Source organism: Erinaceus europaeus, chromosome 17 (genome assembly GCF_950295315.1).
Source record: "Erinaceus europaeus chromosome 17, mEriEur2.1, whole genome shotgun sequence".
In the NCBI taxonomy this organism is placed as follows: Eukaryota; Metazoa; Chordata; class Mammalia; order Eulipotyphla; family Erinaceidae; genus Erinaceus; species Erinaceus europaeus.
Window position 1 is genome coordinate 4,666,598 of NC_080178.1, and position 23,811 is coordinate 4,690,408.

The following is a 23,811-nucleotide window of genomic DNA, read 5'->3' on the forward strand; positions in this document are numbered from 1 at the left end:
CCCTCACTTGGAATCTGAGGTCAGCACCCCAGGGTTCTACTCTGAGGGGAGTCTTAGAACATCTGGTCCCTGTGCTGGCTCAGTCCCCTCCACACTTGTTACCACTGGTCACAAAAAAGGCAGGACTCCTTGGCGCAAGGAAAGAAGAGACATCCTTTTTTAAAAAATATTTTATTTACTCCATTTTGTTGCCCTTGATGTTTCATTGTAGTTATTATTGTTGTTATTGGTCATTGTTGGATAGATAGGACAGAGAAAAATGGAGAGAGGAGGGGAAGACGGGGAGAGAAAGACACCTGCGGACCTGCTTCACTGCTTGTAAAGTGACTCCCTTGCAGGTGGGGAGCCAGGGGCTCGAGCTGGGATCCTCAAGCTGGTTCTTGCGCTTTGCACCACCTGCGCTTAACCCCTGCGCTACCGCCCAACTCCCAGGAAGAGACATCTTTACCACAGGACCGTCTAGACTGCCAGAGTTGGGCGTGACAGGGACAGTGCAGGCTGGGCCCCAGTCCCACTCACCCCATCTGGTTGTGACCTGGGCATCTCCCTCTCTGGGGTGGGATCACTCAAGAGCTTGGCTGTAAAAGGGGTAACCCTGCCGTTGACTCAGTTTACCCTTCTGTAAGAGCTGGCTCATTCATCCTGTATTTCTGGGCTGGATTGGGGGGGGTGCAGTGCTGATGACTGGCCTGGGAGATGTCAGCACCTTGAGGCCACTGAGCCTCCACACTTGCAATCAGGTGACGGGGGACTTGCACCCAGGACCAGGGCTGGGGGAGGAGGAGGCAGTGCAGTCTGTCCAATGCCTTTGAACTGTTCCTCTGCCCCCTGTGCCGGGTGGGGGGAGTGAGACTGCAGGTGGATCCTCCCCTCCACTCCCAGCAGTCCGACCCCCACCAGACGCCCACAGCTTCTGGCCTCAGGAACCCCCATGAAGGAATGAAAGGACGGTGTGTCCCAAGCCAGCCCCCCACCTGTGCAACTGGATTACAGACCTGTGACTGCACCTTAGGGAACCCCTCTTCCCACCCAGGGTGCCCCCTCAATCCAGGTGTCCAGGCCTGACACCTCAGGCAACCCCAGCTTCCAGAGAGAAGCCTGCTGGTTGGAACTAGGACGACCCAGGGGAGCAGAGGAGCCATCTCCCGTCAGCCCTGCTTTTGCCGTCTAGATAGAAACTTTGGGACACCCTGGGGGCCCCAGCTGTGCTGAGCAAGGGTCGGAAAGGCAGCTGGGGCTCAGCCGGGGCAGACAGGACATTGAGACCCTAGCCCCCCTCCCCTTTGCCTACAGGTCTCCCCTGAAGAGTGACCCAGCAGAGGCTGCAGCTGACCAGACTAGGGCACTGCTCTGGGGCGTTGGGGACACCACTGGACAGCACCCATGTCTGTGCTCACTGGGGCAGTGGCGCTTAGAGACTCCCAGGGCAGGCCAGGCGTATTGGGGGACAGAGCTGAGCTTGAGTCCTGACCCCACCCTAGCTCTGTATCTCTAGCAATCCACTCCCCCAGCCTCAGTTTTCCCAGTGGTAAAGTGGGCCCCATTTACTTTGAATGGTTCAGGAAAAAGATGACGAGAGACAGACCCAAGGTGTTGCCAGCTCGCCGTTGGAAAGGGCAGTCACTTTGCCTTGGCTGGATAAGAGTCCCCTTCCAGGTGGCCCCCGACGCCCCCCTGCACCCCTACTAGACTCACTAGGGGGCTGTCATTGGTCTGTTCCTTTATTTGTTCTCATGTCACTGACCACCACCCATGCCCCCTTCTGGGAACACTGCTGGAGTCACTGTGTCAACCTTTGGGGCGCTTGTGTACAGGCTGGGAGTGTGCACAGAGCCTCAGGGCCCCTGGGAGGCTGAGCAGGATTTTGTCCTGCAGGACACAGGCTGGGGTCCGAACCCTGTGGTGGGCATCTGAACATGGCTGTGGCGGGGACCCCCGGCTCGGCCTGCAGAACCCCTCTTGTCCTGGTGCCTGCTCCTCTCTGTGGCCACCAGGGAGGGAAGGCCTGGTGGCAGCACCCAGTCCTGCCTTGGGCCATGCTCTGCCCTTGTGGTGTTCAGGCCCTGGGGGTCCCCCGGGACCCAGGCTTCGGCTCTCCTGCCGCCTTCTCCCAGCAGGCTAAAAGCGAGTGCATTTCAGGACCCTGGGTTCGGGGCTAGCCCGTGCCGCCTTCTTCACTGCCCTGTTGAGTAAGACAAGGGGGTGTGTCCAGGGCACAGAGCAAGTCCAGACCCCCACTGTCTGCATCTGGGGAATGAGTTGGGGAGGGAAGGCTGCGCCTGCTCTGATGATCTGGGGCCTCCAGTGGCAGAATCAGGAGCCCCTGTCATGCCCTGGCTGGCCCCTTGCATGGGCCACTCTCTTCCTCCTGAGCTCTCTTGGGGACATGTGGGTGGGCTATGGGGCTCCCAGTAGTGGCAGGAAGAATGGTTGGCCCACAGTGGGTGGGCATCTCTGTCTGCTCTCCCCAGTGGGGAGCCCAGAACCTCCCCTCTCCTGAGGCAGCCAGTGCCGTGTGACACAAGGCCAGCCCTGTCCCGCTCGGGGCCGGTGTCACTCACTGGCTCTGCACGTCCTGGATGGTGTCGGGCAGTGGCAGGCCCCGCGTCTCGGGCAGCAGAAGGGCGGCCAGGCCGCTCAGCACCGGTACGGCACCGTACACCAGCAGGGGCAGCGGGGAGCCGGGGGCACCCACCAGCCGGACCAGCGGGCCCAGGATGGCCCCCCCTCGGGCCGACATCTGGCCCACGCCCACCGCCGTCATCCTAACGGTGGACACGGGTGTGAAGCCACTCTGGCGGTGCCCCGGGGGTGTGCCCCTGAGCTACCCTGACCTCCACCTCCGGGAGGCCTGCCCCCAGCTCTGACTCCCCTCACCTGAGCACTGTGGGAAAAAGTTCGCCGCTGTAGACGATGACGCAGGTGAAGGTGGACCCCAGCCCAGCCAGTCCCAGCACGGCCAGGGCAGAGCGCAGGGCCCCCATCTCTGCAGACAGAGCAGGGTGAGCTGGGAACGAGCAGGGACCCCCAAGGGCTGTTTCCAACTCAGACCTCTGCCCAGCTTTGAGGGGGCTCCCAGACCCCTCCAGTCAGTGTCCCTTGTCCCAAGCTCCCTCATGGACACACTCTACCTGCCTTGCAACCCCCCTCCTCCAACCCACGGGAGGGTTCTCATCTTGTCTCTAGCTCCCCCCTTCCAGACCCCGGCCCCCTTCCCTGTCGCCGCCTCCTAGCTGGACTGCTCCAGTCATGCCTCCCATAGGCAGGGCTGTGGGCCGACTTCCTCAGCCTCCTGGGCGCTCACCCTGCGGCACCAACGTGTTAGCCAGGATGCAGAGCCCGGCCAGCACCAGGGACCCGGCCTGCGTGGGCCGCCGCCCCACCCGGCTGAGCAGCAGCAGGGTGGCCATCTTGGCCGGGATATCCACTGCCCCGATGAGCACCTGCAGCAGGAAGATGTTGCTGCCCAGGGCCTGCAGGTCCAGTGCCAGGCCATAGAAGGTGAAGCCGAAGGCAAACCTGCGGACAGAGCAGCAGAGTCAAGCCGAGGTGCTCTCAGACCCGGCTCTGGCCCTGCCCAGGGTCCGGGGTGGCTGTGGTCCTGGCAGGCGGGCTCTGTGGACTACATTTCCCGGGACCCTTTGCAAAGCCTTCGCATTAGCTTTGTCCAATAGGAGGTCCAGTTGGTAGGTGGGGCGGGGTCATTTAGAGCCCCGCCCATTCGTGGTTTCTCGGCAGGTGGCAGGTAGGGGGTTCCCCCTTTGCTGGCCTCTAACCCCCTCCAAACTCCTCGCTCCCTTTAGTTCTCTCAGCGTCCTTGGGGCTCTCCCTAGTTGACCCCTCCTCTCCCCCCAGTTCCTGGGGCAGGGAGACTGGCATGAGAAAGGGGAAGGGTGCTCAGGCCTTGTCCCCAAGGTGCCCGCAGGCCAGCAGGACCCAGGGCGAGGTCTGCAGAGGCCACAGCCCTGACTCCAACCCCCCCCCCCCGGGCTGCCCGCTGCCCAGGAGAGGCCAGAGGCGGAGTTGGTGCGCAGGGGTGCGAGGGCCCTACCAGCCCAGCGAGGAGACACAGGTCCGGAAGCCCAGCCCGGGCGTGCGGAGCAGGGTGAGCAGGCTGGTGGACGCCTGCCCGGCGCTCAGCTCTTCCTGCATGGCCGACCGCAGGGCCTGCGGCGGGGTGGACGCGGTCAGCACTGGGGCAGGCAGACCCCGCTCAGACCCGGGACGGTGCAGGGCAGGGAGCACCTGCAGCCCCAGCTCACCTCCACGGTCAGCCCGTCCTCCGCCGCCCGCTTCCTGTTGATGGCGGCCACTCTCCTCAGCTCGTGCAGCCCGCGCTCCAGCCGCCCGCTGATGAGCAGCCAGCGGGCCGACTCTGCCATCCACCTGCCAGGGGGCAGGGGACACAGGAAGGTTCACTGCCTGTGCCGCCCTGCAGCCTGGCCTCTCCAAGTCCCACTGTGCCCTTTGTCTCCCTCCCTCTGCCCCACGGGGTGGCTTCACTGACTCCTCCAGGTCCTGGGCTTGGCAACACTGAGGCCAGTGGCTGGGAGCAGGGCCACAGTGGTGTGTGACACCATTGTCCCCAGCAGGTTTCCTGTCCCCTCCTCCTCCTCTTGGGCTGGACGTCCGTGACCTCCATTTTCTGCCTCCCTCCAGACTCCAAGGCCCTTCCCAGGAGCCAGGCCTAAGAACCCACCCACCCACCTGGCTGCCCCCACTCCGTTCACCCACCCATCCACCTAACCATCTAGTGCGTCCACCTTCCACCCCATCCTCTCATCTGCTTCTCTGTCCATCCATGCACTCATCTGTTCTCCTACTTACCTGTCCTATGTCCATCCATCCATCCACCCGCCTTCCCATCTATCTAGGTCTCCATATAACCAGGTGTCCATCCATCTGTCCACCCCTCCTGCTCCCATCTACATAACATCTACCACCCACCCATCCCTCCTGACTCCTTCCCTCCTTCCTCCCATCTACCTGTCTGTCCATCTACCCACCCTCCCGTCTTCATCCCTGTCCATATACCCATCTATTCTAGCCACTTACCCATCCACCCCCCCACCTGTCTTTCTATCTAACACAATATGCATATGCACCTACTATGTGCCAGTTGCTTGGCAAAGCCCAGGTCTGACTGATGCCAGGGCATGCGGGCGTCCCATGACGTCACATGTGTGCATGTGTGTGTGTGTGGGGGTACAGCAAGGGTCCCTCTGCTCACTGGGTCACGACCCTTGGTCTTTAACATGTTAGAATGCAAGGCTGACTGCGGGGTGTCCTTGGCTTCTGTGTGGGGGTATCCGGCCCCCAGCTCCAGCCTGGTGTGGGGCTTGCTCAGCACAGAGTAGGGGCTGTGGGATCACGTGGCCGGAGGGGGCCGGGCTGAGAGGCCACGGGGAGGAATTTGAGGGAGGAGCAGGGGAAGGCGGGTTGGGTGGGCCTCCCCTACCCACTGGGCCATGTTCCCATGACCCCTGTCCTGCATGCCGCCCCCCACCCCAGGGCGGACACCCACCAGGAGTACAGGAAGTAGAGGAAGAAGGGGGCAGAGACCAGCAGTTGCAGCCAAGCCCAGTCCCGCACCCCGAAGGCCAAGGCGGCCATGAGCATCTGGCCGAAGCTGAAGCCCAGGCCATTCCAGGTCATGGCCAGCTCCCGGGCGTGTGCCGACGTCCACTCCATCACTGTGGGGACAGAGCGGTCAGCCCTGGAGCCCGTGCCCACGCCCCGTCACCCCATCCCTACTGGGACCTACACAGGGTACCGGTGTTCATCATGACGCCCGCCACGGCGAAGGCCACCAGGAAGCGGAACAGGCAGTAGATGGGGAAGGATGGGGCGAAGGCGGCCGCGGTGCCAGCCATCGCCATCTGGAGGTAACTCCAGCTTAGCACCAGGCGGCGCCCCAACCTGAGAGGCGGGGACCCCCAGTCACACCTGGCCTGATCCTCCCTGCCAGGGGACCCCACGGTGGCTCCCCCACCCCAGGCCTGTCAGGGACTCAGGAGGGGAAAGGCAGGGACTCACCTGTCAGACACTCAGGAGGGGAAAGGCAGGGGCTCACCTGTCAGACACTCAGGAGGGGAAAGGCAGGGGCTCACCTGTCAGACACTCAGGAGGGGAAAGGCAGGGGCTCACCTGTCAGACACTCAGGAGGGGAAAGGCAGGGGCTCACCTGTCAGACACTCAGGAGGGGAAAGGCAGGGGGCTCACCTGTCAGACACTCAGGAGGGGAAAGACAGGGGCTCACCTGTCAGACACTCAGGAGGGGAAAGGCAGGGGCTCACCTGTCAGACATTCAGGAGGGGAAAGACAGGGGCTCACCTGTCAGACACTCAGGAGGGGAAAGGCAGGGGCTCACCTGTCAGAGACTCAGGAGGGGAAAGGCAGGGGGCTCACCTGTCAGACACTCAGGAGGGGAAAGGCAGGGGCTCACCTGTCAGACACTCAGGAGGGGAAAGGCAGGGGCTCACCTGTCAGAGACTCAGGAGGGGAAAGGCAGGGGCTCACCTGTCAGACACTCAGGAGGGGAAAGGCAGGGGCTCACCTGTCAGAGACTCAGGAGGGGAAAGGCAGGGGCTCACCTGTCAGAGACTCAGGAGGGGAAAGGCAGGGGCTCACCTGTCAGAGACTCAGGAGGGGAAAGGCAGGGGCTCACCTGTCAGACACTCAGGAGGGGAAAGGCAGGGGCTCACCTGTCAGACACTCAGGAGGGGAAAGGCAGGGGCTCACCTGTCAGACACTCAGGAGGGGAAAGGCAGGGGCTCACCTGTCAGAGACTCAGGAGGGGAAAGGCAGGGGCTCACCTGTCAGACACTCAGGAGGGGAAAGGCAGGGGCTCACCTGTCAGACACTCAGGAGGGGAAAGGCAGGGGCTCACCTGTCAGACACTCAGGAGGGGAAAGGCAGGGGCTCACCTGTCAGACACTCAGGAGGGGAAAGGCAGGGGCTCACCTGTCAGACACTCAGGAGGGGAAAGGCAGGGGCTCACCTGTCAGACACTCAGGAGGGGAAAGGCAGGGGCTCACCTGTCAGACACTCAGGAGGGGAAAGGCAGGGGCTCACCTGTCAGACACTCAGGAGGGGAAAGGCAGGGGCTCACCTGTCAGAGACGTGGCCACACACGGCAGCCCCCACCAGGATCCCAGTCAGGTAGATGGACTGTGACATAGGCCTCAGGGCCCGCGCGTCACACACCAGGTCCCACTGGTTGGAGGGGAGGCTGAGTTCAGGGGTCCGGGAGAGGCCGGGTGGAGGGGACAGAGGACCTAGATGGGAAGCTACCCCACATCTCCGGGGGATCTGGAGTAGGAGGTGGGCCTGGAGGCCTCTGGGGTCACCCAGTAGGACCGTGTGGCACAGTGAGTGCTGTCATACCCTCCCCCAACCCCACCCCCCGCCGCCAGCTTCCTTTAACTAGCACCTGAGGGCTCCTGGCGACACCCCTCCTCTGCAGAAGCACCCCACCCCTTCTACTGAGCCCCACATCCTAGATCATTTGGATACCTCTTTGGAAACACCCACAGTCCCCAGAATCCAGTGACCCCTGCGTTCTCTGAGGTCCCTCCCAACTCCCTGGGGCACACACTGGAAGGAGCCACCATGTCAGGGCTAAGTGAGGGCAGGGCTGGTGGCAGCCAGGCCACCATCTGCAGCCCGCCCACCTGCCCGTGGTGAGGGGCCCCGTCCCAGTCACCTGGGCCACGATGGTAGAGGAGAAGGTGCTGAGGTCATAGACCCAGCCGTCGGCACAGGGCTCCGTGGCCTCCTCGCTCCAGTTGGCAGCCGTGGTGTTGGACTCCAGGAGCTGCCACTGCGGCTGGCGGAAGCGGCGACATGGGTGAGGTCCCTGGCCGGGCCCGGGTGGGATGGACACGGTGAGCAGGGCCTCGGGACCCAGGCCACTGGCCAGGGCAGAGCCATTGTCCAGGAGGGGCACCCAGCAGCGGTGGCCGGGCACGGCGGCCGAGAAGTTCTCCAGCATGTTCTGCGTGGTGAGCCACGTGATGGGCAGCACCAGCGCCAGTGTCTGCAGCACCTGGAACCGGCCCGCACCGCCCACCTTCTCCAGGAGCTCGGTGAACGCCATGGAGCCCGTGTCACAGAGGCCGGCCTGGACCTGGGGGGTGGTTGCCAGGGGCCGGTATCCCCCAAGGCAGCCCAGTGCATGGCCTGGTGACGCTCTCCCTTCCGGCCCCGACTCAGGGCGGCTCCCCGAGGACCAGAAGCTGAGGCCTATAGTGATCCCGAGTCCATAGGTGTTTCCACCCCCTGGGAGGGCTGGACCCGGGACCTGGTGGCTGAGTCACGTCGCCGGCCTGGCACCACCTTTGGAGTCGGGGTTGGTGGTCATTGCTCCGTCAAAGTTTAACCGACCCTGAGGGAGGAACGGAGGTGGGAATGGGTGCCCTACCTCCAGCCACGAGGACTCTGCCCATGGCCTGGGGCTGGGCAGGTACTGGGGAGTCTGGGCTCCGTGCCGTGGGCTGATCAAGGGACCCGCAGCCTCTGACCATCCCGAATGGGCCTTGTGAGCTGTGAGCCCTGAAGCCACAGAGGTCCCCCTTCCTCTCACACCCACCCCCACTTCTGCCCCCTTTGCTGTCACCCCCTCCTGAGCCCTGATGGGATTTTCACCCTTAGGCTCTTCACACTTGCTCCCCCAGGTCCCCTCCCCAAATCCTCTCTTGTCAAGAGACCCCCATCCCCTGACTGGAGCCCTGTGTCTTATGTCACACCTCTGGCCCCTCAATCCTGCTCAGCTCAGTGATCCCCTTCCCACTGGCTCCTCTCCCCCACCTCAGCCCATGTCCCTGCGTGTGCTTCTGCAGCCCCCTAACTGCAAACCTGCTTAACGGCGTGGGGGGCACAGAAGGAGCAGAGGGGGCCCCCTCAACAGCAGCTGCTCAGAGACTCAAATCATTTGGGGTGCAGGAAGTAGTGTGTGCTGGGGGCCAGGAGAGTGGACCTTGGCTGACGCCGATTGTCAGGCTCCTGGACTAGAGAGCGCCAAGCAGCACACTGTTTACACACGCTGATGAATGTGTGCACGTGTGCCCGTGAGTGCAGAAGCGTGTGCCCCTGTGTACTTGAGCGTGAGTGTGTGGCGTGTGCAATGGCGGACGACGGTGAGCTACTGCCCAGCCCCACTGGTGCTTCTCTGCTCATTGAATTAATCCACCTTCCCACCACCCAGAATCTAACATATGGCTCTGAGGTGCAAACCCCTCCTGCCTGAGCACCTGCCCGCAGCCGCCTGGCCTGATGCCTGCGTCCCCCCTCCTCCTCTCTCCTCCAAACCCCAGGAAAAGCCTCAGGCTCTTTTTCATTCAGGGTGACGGGGAACAGCCTTAGGGCCTCGGGCATCACAACAGCACTGAGTGGCCACACCATTCCATTTATTTATTTATTTTTATTTTTCTGTCTTTTTCATTTTCTTTGGTGGCGAGAGTGGTGCAGAATGATGCCCCTATTATCTTATGATCTTGTAAATCACTAATAAGGGTTAAAATATATAATAATATGTAATCTTTATTTGGCATCGGCTCTAATGTCTTCTTTTTCATTTCTTATTTTATTTATTTATTTTTACCAGAGCACTGCTCAGCTCTGCTTTATGGTGGTGCGAGGGATTGAACCTGGAACTTATCCAGTTTGTTTATTTATTTTTGCTGCCAAGATTACCACTAGGGCTCTGTGCTAGCATTACAAATCCACTGTTCCTGGCAACCATCCCCCCCATTTTATTGGATAAGACAGAGAGAAATTGGGCGGGGGTAGATAGCATAATGGATATGCAAAGAGACTTTCATGCCTGAGGCTCTGAAATCCCAGGTTCAATTCCCCAGACCACCATAGCCAGAGCTGATCAGTGTTCTGGTATTAAAAAAAAAAAAAAAAAAAGACTTTAGAAAAAAAAGACAAATTGAGAGAGGAGGGGGAGATAGAGAAGGAGAGAGAAAGATATGCTTCACAGCTTGTGAAGCATTCCGCCTGCAGGTAGGGACCCAGGGGCTCGAACCTAGATCCTTCCACAGGTCCTTGCACTTAGTACTATGTACACTTAACTAGATATACCACTGCCCAGCTCACAATTTCCCTTTGCTTTTTGCCACCGGGATTATCACTGGGGCTCAGCCTGTGTGACTCTACCATTCCCAGAAGCCATTGTGTTATAGAAAAAGCAGGTCTGCAGGTGTCTGTCTTTCTCTCCCCCTCTCTGTCTTCCCCTCCTCTCTCCATTTCTCTCCATCCTATCCAACAACAACAACATCAGTAATAACTATAATAATAACTACAACAATAAGACAACAGGGGCAACAAAAGAGAATAAATAAATTTAAAAAGATCAAAAATAAAGAAAAAAAAAGAAAAAGACAGAGAGATGAGAGAGAGAGAGAGAGATAGGAGGATAGAACTCCCCTGCAGCACTCATGAAGCTTCTTCCCTGCAGCTGGGAAGTGGGAGCTTGAACCCGGGTCCTAGCACATGACAGTGTGTGCACTCAACCATGCTCACCACCTCCCAGCCCCTCCCTCTCCCTCTCCCTCCTCCCTCCTCTCCTCAGCAGGCCCCTCCTTGCTGCCTGTCTTCAGGGAAATCTCACAGATGCCGGTCCGCAGTCTCCTCCTGCTCTCCTCTCCCTGTTCTCCTTGGGTCTGTTCCCACCAGGCCTGCGGCTGTTCCTTCTCTTCTTAATTGAGCCCCCACTGCCCAGGGAGTGGCGAGGCCTTGCAGGCACAGAGCCCCAGTGATAATGCTGGTGATAAAATAAATAAATAAATAAATAAAAGCAAAGTGTGGTCTGAAGTCTATGTGTGTCTGTGCACTTGACCTGGTCCCCAGCCCTGCTGACTGTCATTGTGACTTACCGTTGACCTGATGTTCCTGAGTGAGGCAAGGAGAGATCACACTGGATCTTAGTTTTGTTTTTCTTATCATAACACTGCTCAGCTCTGGCTTACAGTGGTGCTGGGGATTGAACCTGGGACCTCAAGAGTCTCAGGCATGAGTCTTTTTTTTTCCTTTCTTGCCTCCAGGGTTATTGCTGGGGCTCGGTGCCAGCACTATGAATCCACTGCTCCTGGAGGCTATTTTTTCCCATTTTGTTGCCCTTGTTGTGGTTGTTATTGTTATAGCTGTTGTTGTTGGATAAGACAGAAATGAGAGAGGAGAGGAAGACAAAGGGGGAGAGAAAGACAATTGCAGACCTGTTTCACCACCTGTGAAGCGACACCCCTGCAGGTGGGAAGCCCAGGGCTCGAACCGGGATCCTTACGCTAGTCCTTACGCTTTGTGCCATGTGTGCTTAACCCACTGAGCTACCGCCCAGTCCCCCAGGCATGAGTCTTTGTGGAGCCACTGTGCTGTCTCCCCAGCCTTATTCATTCATATTTCTCCTCCTCCTCTTCTTCCTCCTCTTTTTTTTTGCCTCCAGGGTTATTGCTGGGACTCGGTGCCTACACCACAAATCCACTGCTCCTGGAGGCCACTTTTTCCCATAAATGTTTTTGTTGTTGTTATTGTTGTTACTGTTACTGTTGTTGTTGGATAGGATGGAGAGAAATGGAGAGAGGAGGGAAAGACAGAGAGGGGGAGAGAAAGACAGACACCTGCAGACCGGCTTTATCAGTTGTAAATCAAACCCCCTGCAGGTGGGGAGCGGGGGTGGGGGTGGGATGGGGGGTCAGGGTGGGGAGGGCCTTGAACTGGGATCCTTGCACCAGTCCTTGTGCTTCACACTATGTGTGCTTATCCAGAGTGCTACCATCCAGGTCTCTTCCTCTTCCTTTTTTTTTGCCTCCAGTTATTGCTGGGGCTCAGTGCCTGCACCATGAATCCACTGCTCCTGGAGGCCATTTTTTTCCCCTTTTGTTGCCCTTGTTGTTGTGGTTATTATTGTTGTTGTTGATGTTGTTCATTGTTGGATAGAACAGAGAGAAATGGAGAGAGGAGGGGAAGACAAAGAGGGGAAGGAAAGATAGACACCTGCAGACCTGCTTCACTGCCTGTGGGGAGTCGTGGGCTTGAAATGGGATCCTTCCTCCGGTCCTTGCGCTTTGCGCCATGTGCGCTTAACCCGCTGCGCTACCAGTCGCCCCCCTTCCTCTTCCTTTTTAACCAGATCAGTGCTCAGCTCCTCATGGGGCGCGAGCGCTTCCACACTGCGATCATCCTCTCTGGCATTATGCTATTCCACTGCAGAATACTGTGCCCCAGGATGGTTCCGTAGCCCCCATGTCCACTTGGTTGATTCCAAATTATATTCCTCCATGAGGATAACTTCTGGAACCCTCCGTTCCACCCCGGTTCCATGGCTGCCAGTTCTTAGCAACATCGTCCCGCCAGATATTCGTCGGGATGCGGCATCATCTAAGTTCATTTCCCACGTCTACGCTCGACAGGACCTGCCAATATACGCGGATATCTTCGCCCACCCTGTCCAACACTTGACGTCTCGTCACACAATCTGGTCCCCTACGCCTACACTGAACTTCTCTGTTCCAGACTCTTGGAAACAGAGTTGGCAGTCAGCTGAGGTGAAGAACAAACACCTCATCACATACCCCTGCAAGCGTCCACCCGGCTTTGACCTAGCACGTTATGATTGGGCCCTCCTCAATCGCTATCGAACAGGCCATGGCCGGTGCGCCGCTATGTTCCATCGCTGGGGAGCCAGAGACGACCCGAACTGCCCCTGTGGCTACAGACAGACTATGACCCACATAGTCAACGACTGCCACCTCTCCAGCTTCAAAGGAGGTCTCGAAACTTTACATCAGGCTCAACCTGACGCTGTTGACTGGCTACGGAAGAAGGGCAAACGCTAGAAGAAGAAGAAGTGCTCAGCTCTGGCTAAGGTGGTGTCGGGGTTGGAACCTGGGACCTCTCGCCTGCAAATCCTCTGCACAGCCGCTGTACTAGCTCCCAGGCTCATTCATTCATTTTGAACTTGGCACTGGAGAATGATCCCAGGGTCTGTAACGTGGCAAACAAACAGAGCAGCCTCCTGTCCAGTATTTGTTTTTGGTTTTGTTTTGTTTTGTTTTTAAAGATTTTATTTATTTATGAGAAAGATAAGGGGAGAGGGAAAGAACCAGACATCACTCTGGCACATGTGCTGCTGGGGATCGAACTCACGCCTTCATGCTTGGGAGTCCAAAGCTTTACCATTGCGCCACCTCCCGGACCACATATTTTTGTTTTAACTCAGAGAGAATAGAGAGAGTAACAGGGGGAAAGAAAGAGAGAGACGTCACAGCTCCGCCATTCGTCGTGCTCCCATGCAGTGCCAGGGCTCAACCCAGGGCCTGGCACATGGTGAGGTGCTCTCTCTCCTTGGGGAGCCCCCTCCGGAACCCCTATTTTTATGTCTTGGGTGCTAGGAATGGAGCCCGGTTCTATGCTGAGCTGTTTCCCAGGCCCTGGAAAGCCAAACTTGTACAAAGAACCTTCTAGACTTGACTGGAGCCTGTCCATCCTGGCTGCCCCGTCAGCAAAGCAAGTGCAGCCACTTCCTGGTCTCCAAAGGCCACAGCCCCCCCCACCCCAGGTGGCCCGTCCACTTCTCTTAGCCTTGCTTTTCCACCTTCTGGAAGCTCCCTGCCTGCCCTGCCTGTGTCTCGAGTGACAAACACTCCACAGAACTCACCTGTGTCATCTCAGTCTGCTTCTGTTGTCAGAGATGAGGATGGAACCGGTCTTCTGACAGCTTGTCCCTGTTTCCTACACATCCCCCCCCACCCCCGCTGTACCCCTAAGCCAGCCGGGTACCACTCCAGATCAGAGCTCTGCTTCCAGGAGCCTGCCCCTCCCAGACAACTCTCCCATCTTTCACCAGAAAATCCTGCTCACTTGCAGTCCATGTAAATCTGGGGAGACAGCCCGGCGCCCCACTGTGGGGGCCAGGCTCCCGCACCACCCCACATTCCCGTGGCCAGATGCACACTCTACCCTCAGCCCCAGCCTCCGCTCAGCGCCCAGGAGCTGTTGCTGTTTCTGCTGTGATTTCTGAGCTGTTTCGCTTGGCTTATTTATAGGCCTCATGGGAGAAGAGCCATCTGGTACTGGTCTGCCCACTTTTCTTTCAGAACTTGTCACCTATCTACCTGTCCACCTGTCTGTACACACACATCTGTCTATCTACATAGAGATGCATACCTACAGGGGGTAGCATAGTGGTTCTGCAGAGAGACTCGCCTGAGGCTCCAAAGTCCCAGGTTCTTCCGCACTGTCATAAGCTAGAGCTGAATGGTGCTCTGGAAAAAAAAAAAAAGATACACATACCTGTCTACCTCTCACTTATCTCTCTTTTAAAAATAATTTTTAAATTATTTACTGGGAAGTCGGGCGGTAGCGCAGTGGGTTCAACGCAGGTGGCACAAAGCGCAAGGACCGGCGTAAGGATCCGGGTTCCAGCCCCCGGCTCCCCACCTGCAGGGGAGTCGCTTCACAGGCGGTGAAGCAGGTCTGCAGGTGTCTGTCTTTCTCTCCCCCCTCTGTCTTCCCCTCCTCTCTCCATTTGTCTCTGTTCTATCCAATAACAACCACATCAATAACAACAACAATAATAACTAAAACAACAATAAAAAAAGACAACAAGGGCAACAAAAGGGAAAATAAATAAATAAAAAAAATTTTTTTAAATTATTTACTGGATAGAGACTGAGAGGAATCAAGAGGGAAGGGAATATCGCAACAAAGCAAAAGACTCTGGGGTGGATGGGTGGGTGGGGAGAATACAGGTCCAAGAAGGATTCAGAGGACCTAGTGGAGGTTGTATTGTTATATGGGAAACTGGGGAATGTTATGCACGTACAAACTATTGTATTTACTGTCGAATGTAAAACATTAATTCCCCAGACAGAGAGAGTGAGACTCTGCAGCCCGTCTCCACCACTCATGAAGCTTCCCCCCTGTAGGTGGGGACCAGGGGCTTGAACCTGGGTCATTATGCATTGTAACTTGTGCGCTCAACCAGGTGCATCACTGCAGGATATATATCTACCTGTTTATTCACACACACACACACACACACACACACACCTGTTCTCTGTCTACCTATCACCTGTCTGCATATGTATCTACATACAAGTGTCATCTGTCTACCTATGTGTCTATCTATCTGTCTATGTGTCTATCTATGTGTCCATGCGCCCATCTATCATCTGCTTATCTATCCACATATATATGCATTATGTGTTTCTATTGATCTGCCTGCCTGTCTGTCTGTCTATCATCTATTTGTTTATCTAGCCATCTGTCTTTCCACCCTCCCATCTCTCTGTCTGTCTAGTACCAAGGAAGCTGCTGGTGGCTCTTTGCAGAGTCCTCAGTGGGTGGCTGCCCTGAGAGGACCCAGCACCCACAGTATTAGCCACGGGGGCCTCGGGGCCTTGCACCCAGAGAAGCGGCCCCTACAGTTTTGAGCAGGGTCCCAGCTGAGTCTCGGCTGCTGACGGGGCCCCTGGGGACCCTCATGCACCGCAGCTTTGAAGGAGGCTGCCCTGGAGAGAAAGATAGGTCTCTGACAGGCCCAGCCTCCCTTCCCTGGAAGCCAGAGCTGGGGGATGGGCAGGCCGCTTGGCACCCAGCAAAGCCCTCACCCGGCTGGCACAGAGCCTCTGGCAGCCACACCAGGTCACCCGCCAACCCCAAGAGTGTCTCCGTGCACTGAGGCTTACGGGGAAGCACCCTACACCCTTAAAACCTCAGCACCCCCTCTCGGGGATCAAATGAATTAGCAGACACCCAAGACTTAGCTAAATATAGGGTCCTCTGTGGTCTGGGAGGTGGCGCAGTGAAAAAGCTTTGGACTCTCAAGCATGAGGTCCTGAGTTTGATCCCCGGCAGCACATGTGCCAGAGTGACATCTGGTTCTTTCTCTTTTTATCTTTCTCATAAATAAATAAAATCTTTTAAAAAAAAATAGGGTCCTCGACTTTCGAAGGACGGTGTGCCCGCCTGCACCCCTGCTTAGGTTAGGTTAGGCCTAAGAGCTGTGGTGGGGAGGGGGGGGCAGGCAATAGTGCAGTGGGTTAAGCACAGGTGGCACAAAGCACAAGGACCAGCAAAAGGATCCCGGTTCGAGCCCCCAGCTCCCCACCTGCAGGGGAGTCACTTTACAGGTGGTGAAGCAGGTGTCTATCTTTCTCTCCCCCTCTCTGTCTTCCCCTCCTCTCTCCATTTCTCTCTGTTCTATCCAACAACATCATCAATGGCAATAATAATGACAACAACAAGGGCAACAAAATGGGAAAAATGGCCTCCAGGAGCAGTGGATTCATGGTGCAGGCACGAGCCCCAGTAATAATCCTGGAGGAAAAATAATAATAATAATAACCAAAAAACTGTGGCCCAGAACTTGATGGTTTCTATAAAAATGATCAGAGCTTGTGGCCCAGGGGCTAAACCTCTGAGTTCACAGGCATGAGGCCTTGGGCTCTGTCCCCAGCATCACATGTGCCAGAGTGCTGTTCTGTTTCTCTCTCCCTCTCTGCCATCTGTCCATCTGTTTTTTAAAATGGCAAAAGCAGGGGCCGGGTGGTGGCGCACCTGGTTGAGCGCACATGTTACCATGCACAAGGACCCAGGTTCGAGCCCCTGGTCCCCACCTGCAGGGGGAAAGCTTCACAAGCGGTGAAGCAGGTCTGCAGGGGTCTCTCTTTCTGTCTCTCTAGTTCTCCTACCGCCTCTCAATTTCTCTCTGATTTATCAAATAAAATAGAAAGAAGGAAAAGGAAAAAAGGGGGAGGGAATAGCTGCTGGGAGGGATAGACTCATTGTGTCAGTACCAAGCCGCTGTGAGGACCCTGGCGGCAATAAAGCAAAAGTGGAAATGCCGCCAAGACAGCAGCTCCCCTTACTTGGGGGTGTTCACGGACTTGTGTGTGAGCAAGGTAGCAAGTGGGAGAGAGGGCAGGACACCTCCCTCCTATTTATGAGCCTCTTCACTATTATCATTATTTCAATGTTTTTATTTATTATTTCATTTTAAAATTTTTAATATTTATTTTCCCCTTTTGTTGCCCTTGTTGTTGTTATTGATGTTGTCATTATTGGATAGGACAGAGAGAAATGGAGAGAGGAGGGGAAGACAGAGAGGGGGAGAGAAAGACAGACACCTGCAGACCTGCTTCACCGCCTGTGAAGCGACTCCCCTGCAGGTGGGGAGCCGGGGGCTCGAACCGGGATCCTTGCGCTGGTCCTTGTGCTTCGCGCCATGAGCCACGTGCGCTTAACCCATTGTGCTACCGCCCGACTCTCCCTATGTTTTTATTATTTTTTATTTTACTTATTTATTTTTTTAATTTATTTATTTATTCCATTTGTTGCCCTTGTTGTTTTACTATTGTAGTTATTATTATTGTTATTATTGATGTTGTTGTTGGATAGGACAGAAATGGAGAGAGGAGGGGAAGACAGAGAGGGGGAGAGAAAGACAGACACCTGCAGACCTGCTTCATTGCCTGTGAAGCGACTCCCCTGCAGGTGGGGAGCCAGGGGCTTGAACCAGGATCCTTATGCTGGTTCTTGTGCTTTGTGCCACCTGCGCTTAACCCTCTGTGCTACCGCCTGACTCCCTATGTTTTAATTTTTTTACCAGAGAACTGATCAGCTCTGGCTAATGGTGATTCGGGGGGGTTGAACCTGGGACTTTGAAGCCTCAGGTATGAAAGCCTGCATAACCATTATTCTCTCTGTCCCACATCATCATCATCATCATTTTACCAGAATACTGCTTAGTTCTAGTTTATGCTGGTGCTGGGACTTGAACTTAGGACTTAAGAGCCTCAGGCATGGAAGTCTGTTGCATGACTATTTTGCTGTGTCCACAGCTCTGCTTATGACTTTCCCCCTATCGGTAAATTTGTCTCTTGTTTTATCACACTGCCAGGGGTTGGACCCAGGACCCCAAGCACAAAGTCATGGCTGGGATCACCTGCTGGCCCCTGGGTGAGGGAGGAATCCCACAGGCTGGTCTGGATGGTGAGACTCCCCAGATGGTGCTCTCCCCCGCCCTCCTCCCGCCCCCCAGGCATCGCCCAGGACGTCCTGTTGGCTCTGCCTCAGGAGCACAGATGGCCGCCCCAGCCATGGTGGAAGGGCGCGTGGGGCACGGCCCAGGCCCTGGACTCCATCCCTGGCACCAAAAGCCAAGCTGAAAATGGTAAACCAACAGACACAACCAGAGCCAGGCCTCCTCCCTCTCTGAGGCCTGCCATGGCCACAGGGCCGCCGGCCTCTTCCTCAGCCTCCTGCCTCCACTTTCAGGTGGCGCAGCTGGGAGGGTCGTGAGCCTGCCGGGACGGGACACGACACGGTCCAGAGGGACACAGCCCACTGGGGTCTGAGCTGCTTGGCCGGTGCACGGACCAGGTCCCCACCACACTGCAGGGAGCTTTGGTGCTGTGGCACCTCTCTCTCTCTCTCTCTCTCTCTCTCTCTCTCCTCACTCTCTCTCCCTCTCTCTCTCCCTCTCTTGTCTTTCCCTCTCTCTCTCCCCCTTCCTCCCTCTCTTTTCTCTCCCTTCCTCTCTCTCTCTCCCTCCATTCTGTCCCTCCCTCTCTCTCTCCTCTCTCTCCCTTTTTCCCCCTCCCTCTCTCTCACCCTGTCTTTATCCCTCTCCCTCTCTTTCTCCCTCCCCGTCTTTTTCACCCTCTCTTTCTTCCTCTCCCTCTCTCTCCCACTTCTCCATTTCTCTCTCCTCTCTCTCCCTCTGTCTCTCCCTCCTCTCCTTCTTCCTCTCCCTCTCTCTCCCCCCTCCCTCCCTATCTTTCTCCCCTTCTCCCTCTCTCTCCTCTCTCTCTGCCTCTCCCCCCTTCTCTCTCTTAGCCTTTAAAAGTTAATTCCAGTGGTCAGGGAGGTGGCACAGTGATAAAGCTTTGGACTCTCAAGCATGAGGTCCCAGGTTCGATCCCTGGCAGCGCATGTGCCAGAGTGATATCTGGTTCTTTCTCTCTCCTCGTGTCTTTCTCATAAATAAATAAAATCTTTAAAAAATAATAATTTCAGGCAGAGGGAGGAGAAAACACAAAGGCTGTGGGCTGGGCATGCCTGTGTGCTGAAGGGACTATTGGAGGCTCAGTGTAGCTGGAGTGAAGAAGAGATATGAGAGACAGATGGTAGAAAGATGCTGGGAAGACAGCATAGTGGTTCTTCAAAAGACTTTCATGCCTGAGGCTCTGAGGTTCAACCCTCAGCACCACCATCAGCCAGAGCTGAGCAGGACTCCAGTCTCTCTCTGTATCTCTCTTTCATTAAAATAAATATAGATTTTAAATATTTATTTATTTATTTTTACTAGGGCACTACTCAGCTCTGGCTGATGGTGGTACAGGGGGTTGAACCTGGAACCTTTGGTGCCTCAGGCATGAAGGACTCTGCACAACCATTGTGCAGTATCCCCAGCCCTAAAATGTATATATATGTATATATATATATTAATTTTAAAAAATTTACTTTCCCTTTTGTTGCCCTTGTTTTTCATTGTTGTTGTAGTTATTATTGTTGTTGTTGTTGATGTTGTCGTTGTTGGATAGGACAGAGAGAAATGGAGAGAGGAGGGGAAGACAGAGAGGGGGAGAAAGACACCTGCAGACCTGCTTCACCACCTGTGAAGTGACTCCCCTGCAGGTGGGGAGCCGGGGGCTTGAACCGGGATCCTTTCGCTGGTCCATGTGCTTTGCACCACGTGCACTTAACTATTGCTGCACTACCACCCGACTCCGAATATATTTTTAAAAGGTGGATGATAGAGGGCCAGGGGTAGTGCACCTAGTTAAGTGCACACATTACAGTCTGCAAAGACCCAGGTTCAAACCCCCAGTCTCCACCTGCAGGAGGAAATCTTCACAAGTGGTGAAGCAGGGCTGCAGGTGCCTCTCTGTCTCCCCTCCTCTCTATCCAATAATAAATAAATAAGTGAAAAGATAAAAGAGATGATAGGAAGAGATGATAGCTGAATAGATGTATATCCATAGATGGATACATAGATGACTGATAGAAAGGTGAATGGTCAGAAAGAAGGAAGGATGGATGGATGGACGGACGGACGGACGGACGGATGGATGGAAATAAGAATGAACAGAAAGAAGATTGGAGGGTTGACAAGTCAATTGAGGAATTGATCTACCGGCCAGTAGGTGACTGATAGAGATAGACAGATGAGGGGCTGGGTGGTGGCACACCCAGTTAAGCACACATTGCACAAAGCACAAGGATCCCGGTTCGAACCCCCAGCTCCCCACCTGCAGGGGGGTCGCTTCACAGGCGGTGAAGCAGGTCTGCAGGTGTCTGTCTTTCTCACCCCCTCTCTGTCTTCCCCTCCTCTCTCCATTTCTCTCTGTCCTATCCAAAAAAATTGAAAAAAATGGCCACAGGAACAGTGGATTCATAGTGCAAGCCCAGTGATAACCCTGGAGGGAAAAAAATAAGAAAGGAACAAAAGATAGATGACAGATGGATAGAAAGGTGGCTACATAGGTAGGGGGTGGGTAATATAGTACGATGAGTTCATCAGCTGACCATTAGATGAGACAAAGAGATACAGAGATAGGAAGGGGGTGAGACCAGTGCAGTGACAGGACCAGATCATGCAGGGTGGGGTCTTATGTGTGAGACCTCACTGCTGGGGCAGACCTTCTCCAGACAGAGACAGAGAAAGAGACAGAGAACTATGGGGAGGCAGAGACACCACAGCATAGGAGCTTCCTCTGGTGCTGTGGTGCTCTCCTGTGGTGCCAGGGGCCCAAACCTTGGCTGCGCACGTGACCTTCTGGGTGAGTTGTCTCTCTGCCCCAAAGTGCACCTGGACACACCTGGACAGCAGGGGGGTGGGGCTCCGAGTCCAGGGAGGACTTGGGGGGCGGCGTCCAGTCAGCTGCAAGATGGACTGGGGGGAGCAGAGAGATGGGCCAGTGGGCAGGGTCAGGGGAGGTATGGTGAATTTCAGACACACTCTCCAGACCCCACGTACCATGGAAACATGTGGCAAGCTGTCCCCAGCCCAGTTTGGGGGTTTGTTTGGCCCTGAGCTGTCTTCCTGGTTGGAGCCTGTGGCAGGTCCCTCCCAGCCCTGTGTCCTGCGGGGATGGCAGCTGCTCTGGTCCCAGGCCAGGCAGGAGAGGGGCCAGGCCATGACTCAGCACAGTCCCTGGGGGGAGGGGCCGGGCTGGGCAGCGGGACTGGCAGAATCCGGGTGGGTGCCCGAGGAGGTGCAGGCAGGGTCCACAGAATGTGGGTGTCACTGGAGCCTCAGGGTGCCCCCCATCTCAGCCAGTAAATGCCCTGAGGTTGGACAGCACCCACGGGGGTGGGGGGTGTGTATTCCTCCAGCCCTGCTCTCCTGGGAACCTTCCATGGCTCGCTGGTGCGTCAGCAACAAGGCCGAGGCTGCCAGCCCCAGCAACTCTGTTCCAGCCCCAGCCAGCTCCCCGACTCCTCCTGGAGTCCCCACACCCTCTCTGCTTCTCTGACTTTTTCTTCTTCCTGGATGCTCTGTCACCAGCACCCCCCTCTTCTGTCCCTGCTCACCTCCACAACCCCCTCGCAGGAGGACGCTTCCTGAGGGCCGGGTCTGAGTCACCGCGCCCCCATGGCGCTTGGCACGTAGGCTGGGCACGGGCACGGGCAGGGAGGATGGACCCTGGCGTCATGGTTCTGGTTTGGATCCAAACTCACTGGGGTGGGCTGCTATCTGTGGTCAGGATGGGAAGGCACGGTGTTTGGGGCAGGCGACTAGGAGTCACGCAGAGAGACACAGAGAGAAATACATCCAGACACACACAGAGACAACACAGAAACACACACAGAAACACATAGATAAACAGGCATAGACACACCCAGGGACACATAGGTATAGAGAGACACACAGACACACAGAGAGATAAACAGACAGAGACCCACAGAGACATAGCGAGATACACAGACATAGACACAGAGTGGTCCAGAGGTGGTGCGGTGGATAAAGCATTGGACTCTCAAGCATGAGGTCCCAAATTCAACCCCTGGCAGCACATGTATCAGAGTGATGTCTGGTTCTCTCTCTCCCCTCCTATCCTCATTAATAAATAAATAAAATCTTTAAAAAATTTAAAAAGAGACACATACATAAACAGACACAGACACACCCAGAGATGTAGAGATACACAGAAACACAGAGACATAGACATACACACATGCATACACAGGGAAAGAGAGAGAAAAACAGACATAGACACACAGGCATGCCCAAATACACACACATACACACAGCTCAAAATCACACAGAGACAGACACACGCACACACAGAGACACCACACACAGAGACATAGACATACACACATGCATACACAGAGAAAGAGAGAGAAAAACAGACATAGAGACACACAGGCATACCCAAATACACACACATACATACAGCTCAAAATCACACAGAGACAGACACACGCACACACAGAGACACAGAGACACCACACACAGAGACATGGAGACACTCAGACGTACACGCAGTGTCTGCAGCTCCAGCTGCCACAGAGCCCCAGGACATCGGGTCTTCTGGCTCTTGATCCCAAACCCTGCCACAGAGACCACAGTACCCACTCTCACTGCCACCAAATGGGCCCCAAGTGCAGCCATGGGCTCAGCGTGGCACCCACCCCAGAACTGCCAAGAGACAAGTGCTTCAGAGCACATGGGTGGTGGTGGTGAGGAGGGAGGTGAGCATGGTGACAGAGAGAAATTGAGAGAGAAAGGGGAGATAGAGGAGAGAGACAGAGAGATGCCTGCAACCCTGCTTCCCCACTCATAAAGCTTACCCCTTGCGGGTGGGGACCAGGGGCTTGAACCCGCATCCTTGAGCACTGTAATGGATGCGCCATTACAGGTGTGCCATGCCTGGCCCCTCAGTCATCAAGTCTTTACTGTGTGTTGGGCAGGACCCTAAACTCTGTATTACCTCACTTAACCCTTCCAACAGTGTGTCTCCACTCCTAAGTGTAGCTGGGGTCTTGCAAGTGGATGAGGATGGCTCCCTGAGGCCTCGCAGAGAGGCCCGCCTACCCCCATTGCCACCCCTCCCCCGTCTCTGTGAGCAGGCCCCCTCCCCTGGCAGCCACGTGTCTCACTCCTCATGGCCTCCCCATGGCCCCAGGAGTCCCACCAGGGTCCCTCAGGGGGGCTGCTCTCCCTCTGGGCTTCTCAGTGTCACCTTTGCATAGCCCAGAACAAGGGGCTCCTTTTATGGAAGGGCAGCCCCCCAAGTTAGCTCCTAGAGCTTTCAGTCTGGCACCCCTCCAGAGCCTCTGGGTGATGGGCCCTCTCGATCCCCCTCCTCTTCCCCGGCCCAACCTCTCCCCCAGGTCTGTTAAGGGGAGCCTGTCCCCCACCCCCCGCAGGGACTTTGCTCTCCATGATGTGTCAGAACGGGCAGCTTGCGTTAAAATTCAACAGGGGCGCGTCCACCTGCCCTGGGGACAGGCCAGGCGAGGACGCACTGCCCCTCAGGCTGGACTTTGCCTGGGGGCAGGTTAGCCCAGCCTGTCCCCCTGCGCCCTGACCCTGGAGCCACACCGGGGCCCTCTCCCTGGGGACCAGAGCCTAGGATTTCACCCCCAGAGCCCCCACAGGGAGCAGATGAGGGGGTGGAGACAGCCTCTGGGGCTCCCCCTAGACACCCGCAGGTGTGGAGATAAAATAAATAATAAGTGGGGGGAAGGATGCCCAGATCAGATTTGCCTTGTAGGCACTAAGTCCCAGCTATAGCCCTGGTGCTAATACAAAAACAAAATAAAATAACAGTGAGCCAAGGGCGAGGCAGGCAG

At 56.0% G+C, this 23,811-nt stretch overlaps 1 protein-coding gene across 2 annotated transcripts; it reads right to left on the bottom strand.

Moving 5' to 3' along the window:
* Nucleotides 1-2,029: 2,029 nt before the first annotated feature.
* SLC22A12 (solute carrier family 22 member 12) lies at nt 2,030-8,292 on the bottom strand. 2 transcript variants are annotated; one of them, XM_060176158.1, is made up of 10 exons: nt 7,706-8,292; nt 7,112-7,215; nt 5,774-5,919; nt 5,525-5,693; nt 4,263-4,386; nt 4,052-4,167; nt 3,305-3,519; nt 2,878-2,986; nt 2,562-2,765; nt 2,030-2,182 (listed from the first exon to the last, which is right to left on the bottom strand). In XM_060176158.1, the coding sequence occupies exons 1-10, from the start codon at nt 8,096-8,098 to the stop codon at nt 2,119-2,121; spliced, it is 1,644 nt and encodes a 547-aa protein (XP_060032141.1). In that variant the 5' UTR covers nt 8,099-8,292; the 3' UTR covers nt 2,030-2,118. The 2 variants fall into 2 exon arrangements, with proteins under 2 accessions (XP_060032141.1, XP_060032140.1); XM_060176157.1 differs by having other exon boundaries at nt 5,765-5,919; nt 7,706-8,289.
* Between the last annotated feature and the right edge of the window lie 15,519 nt (nt 8,293-23,811).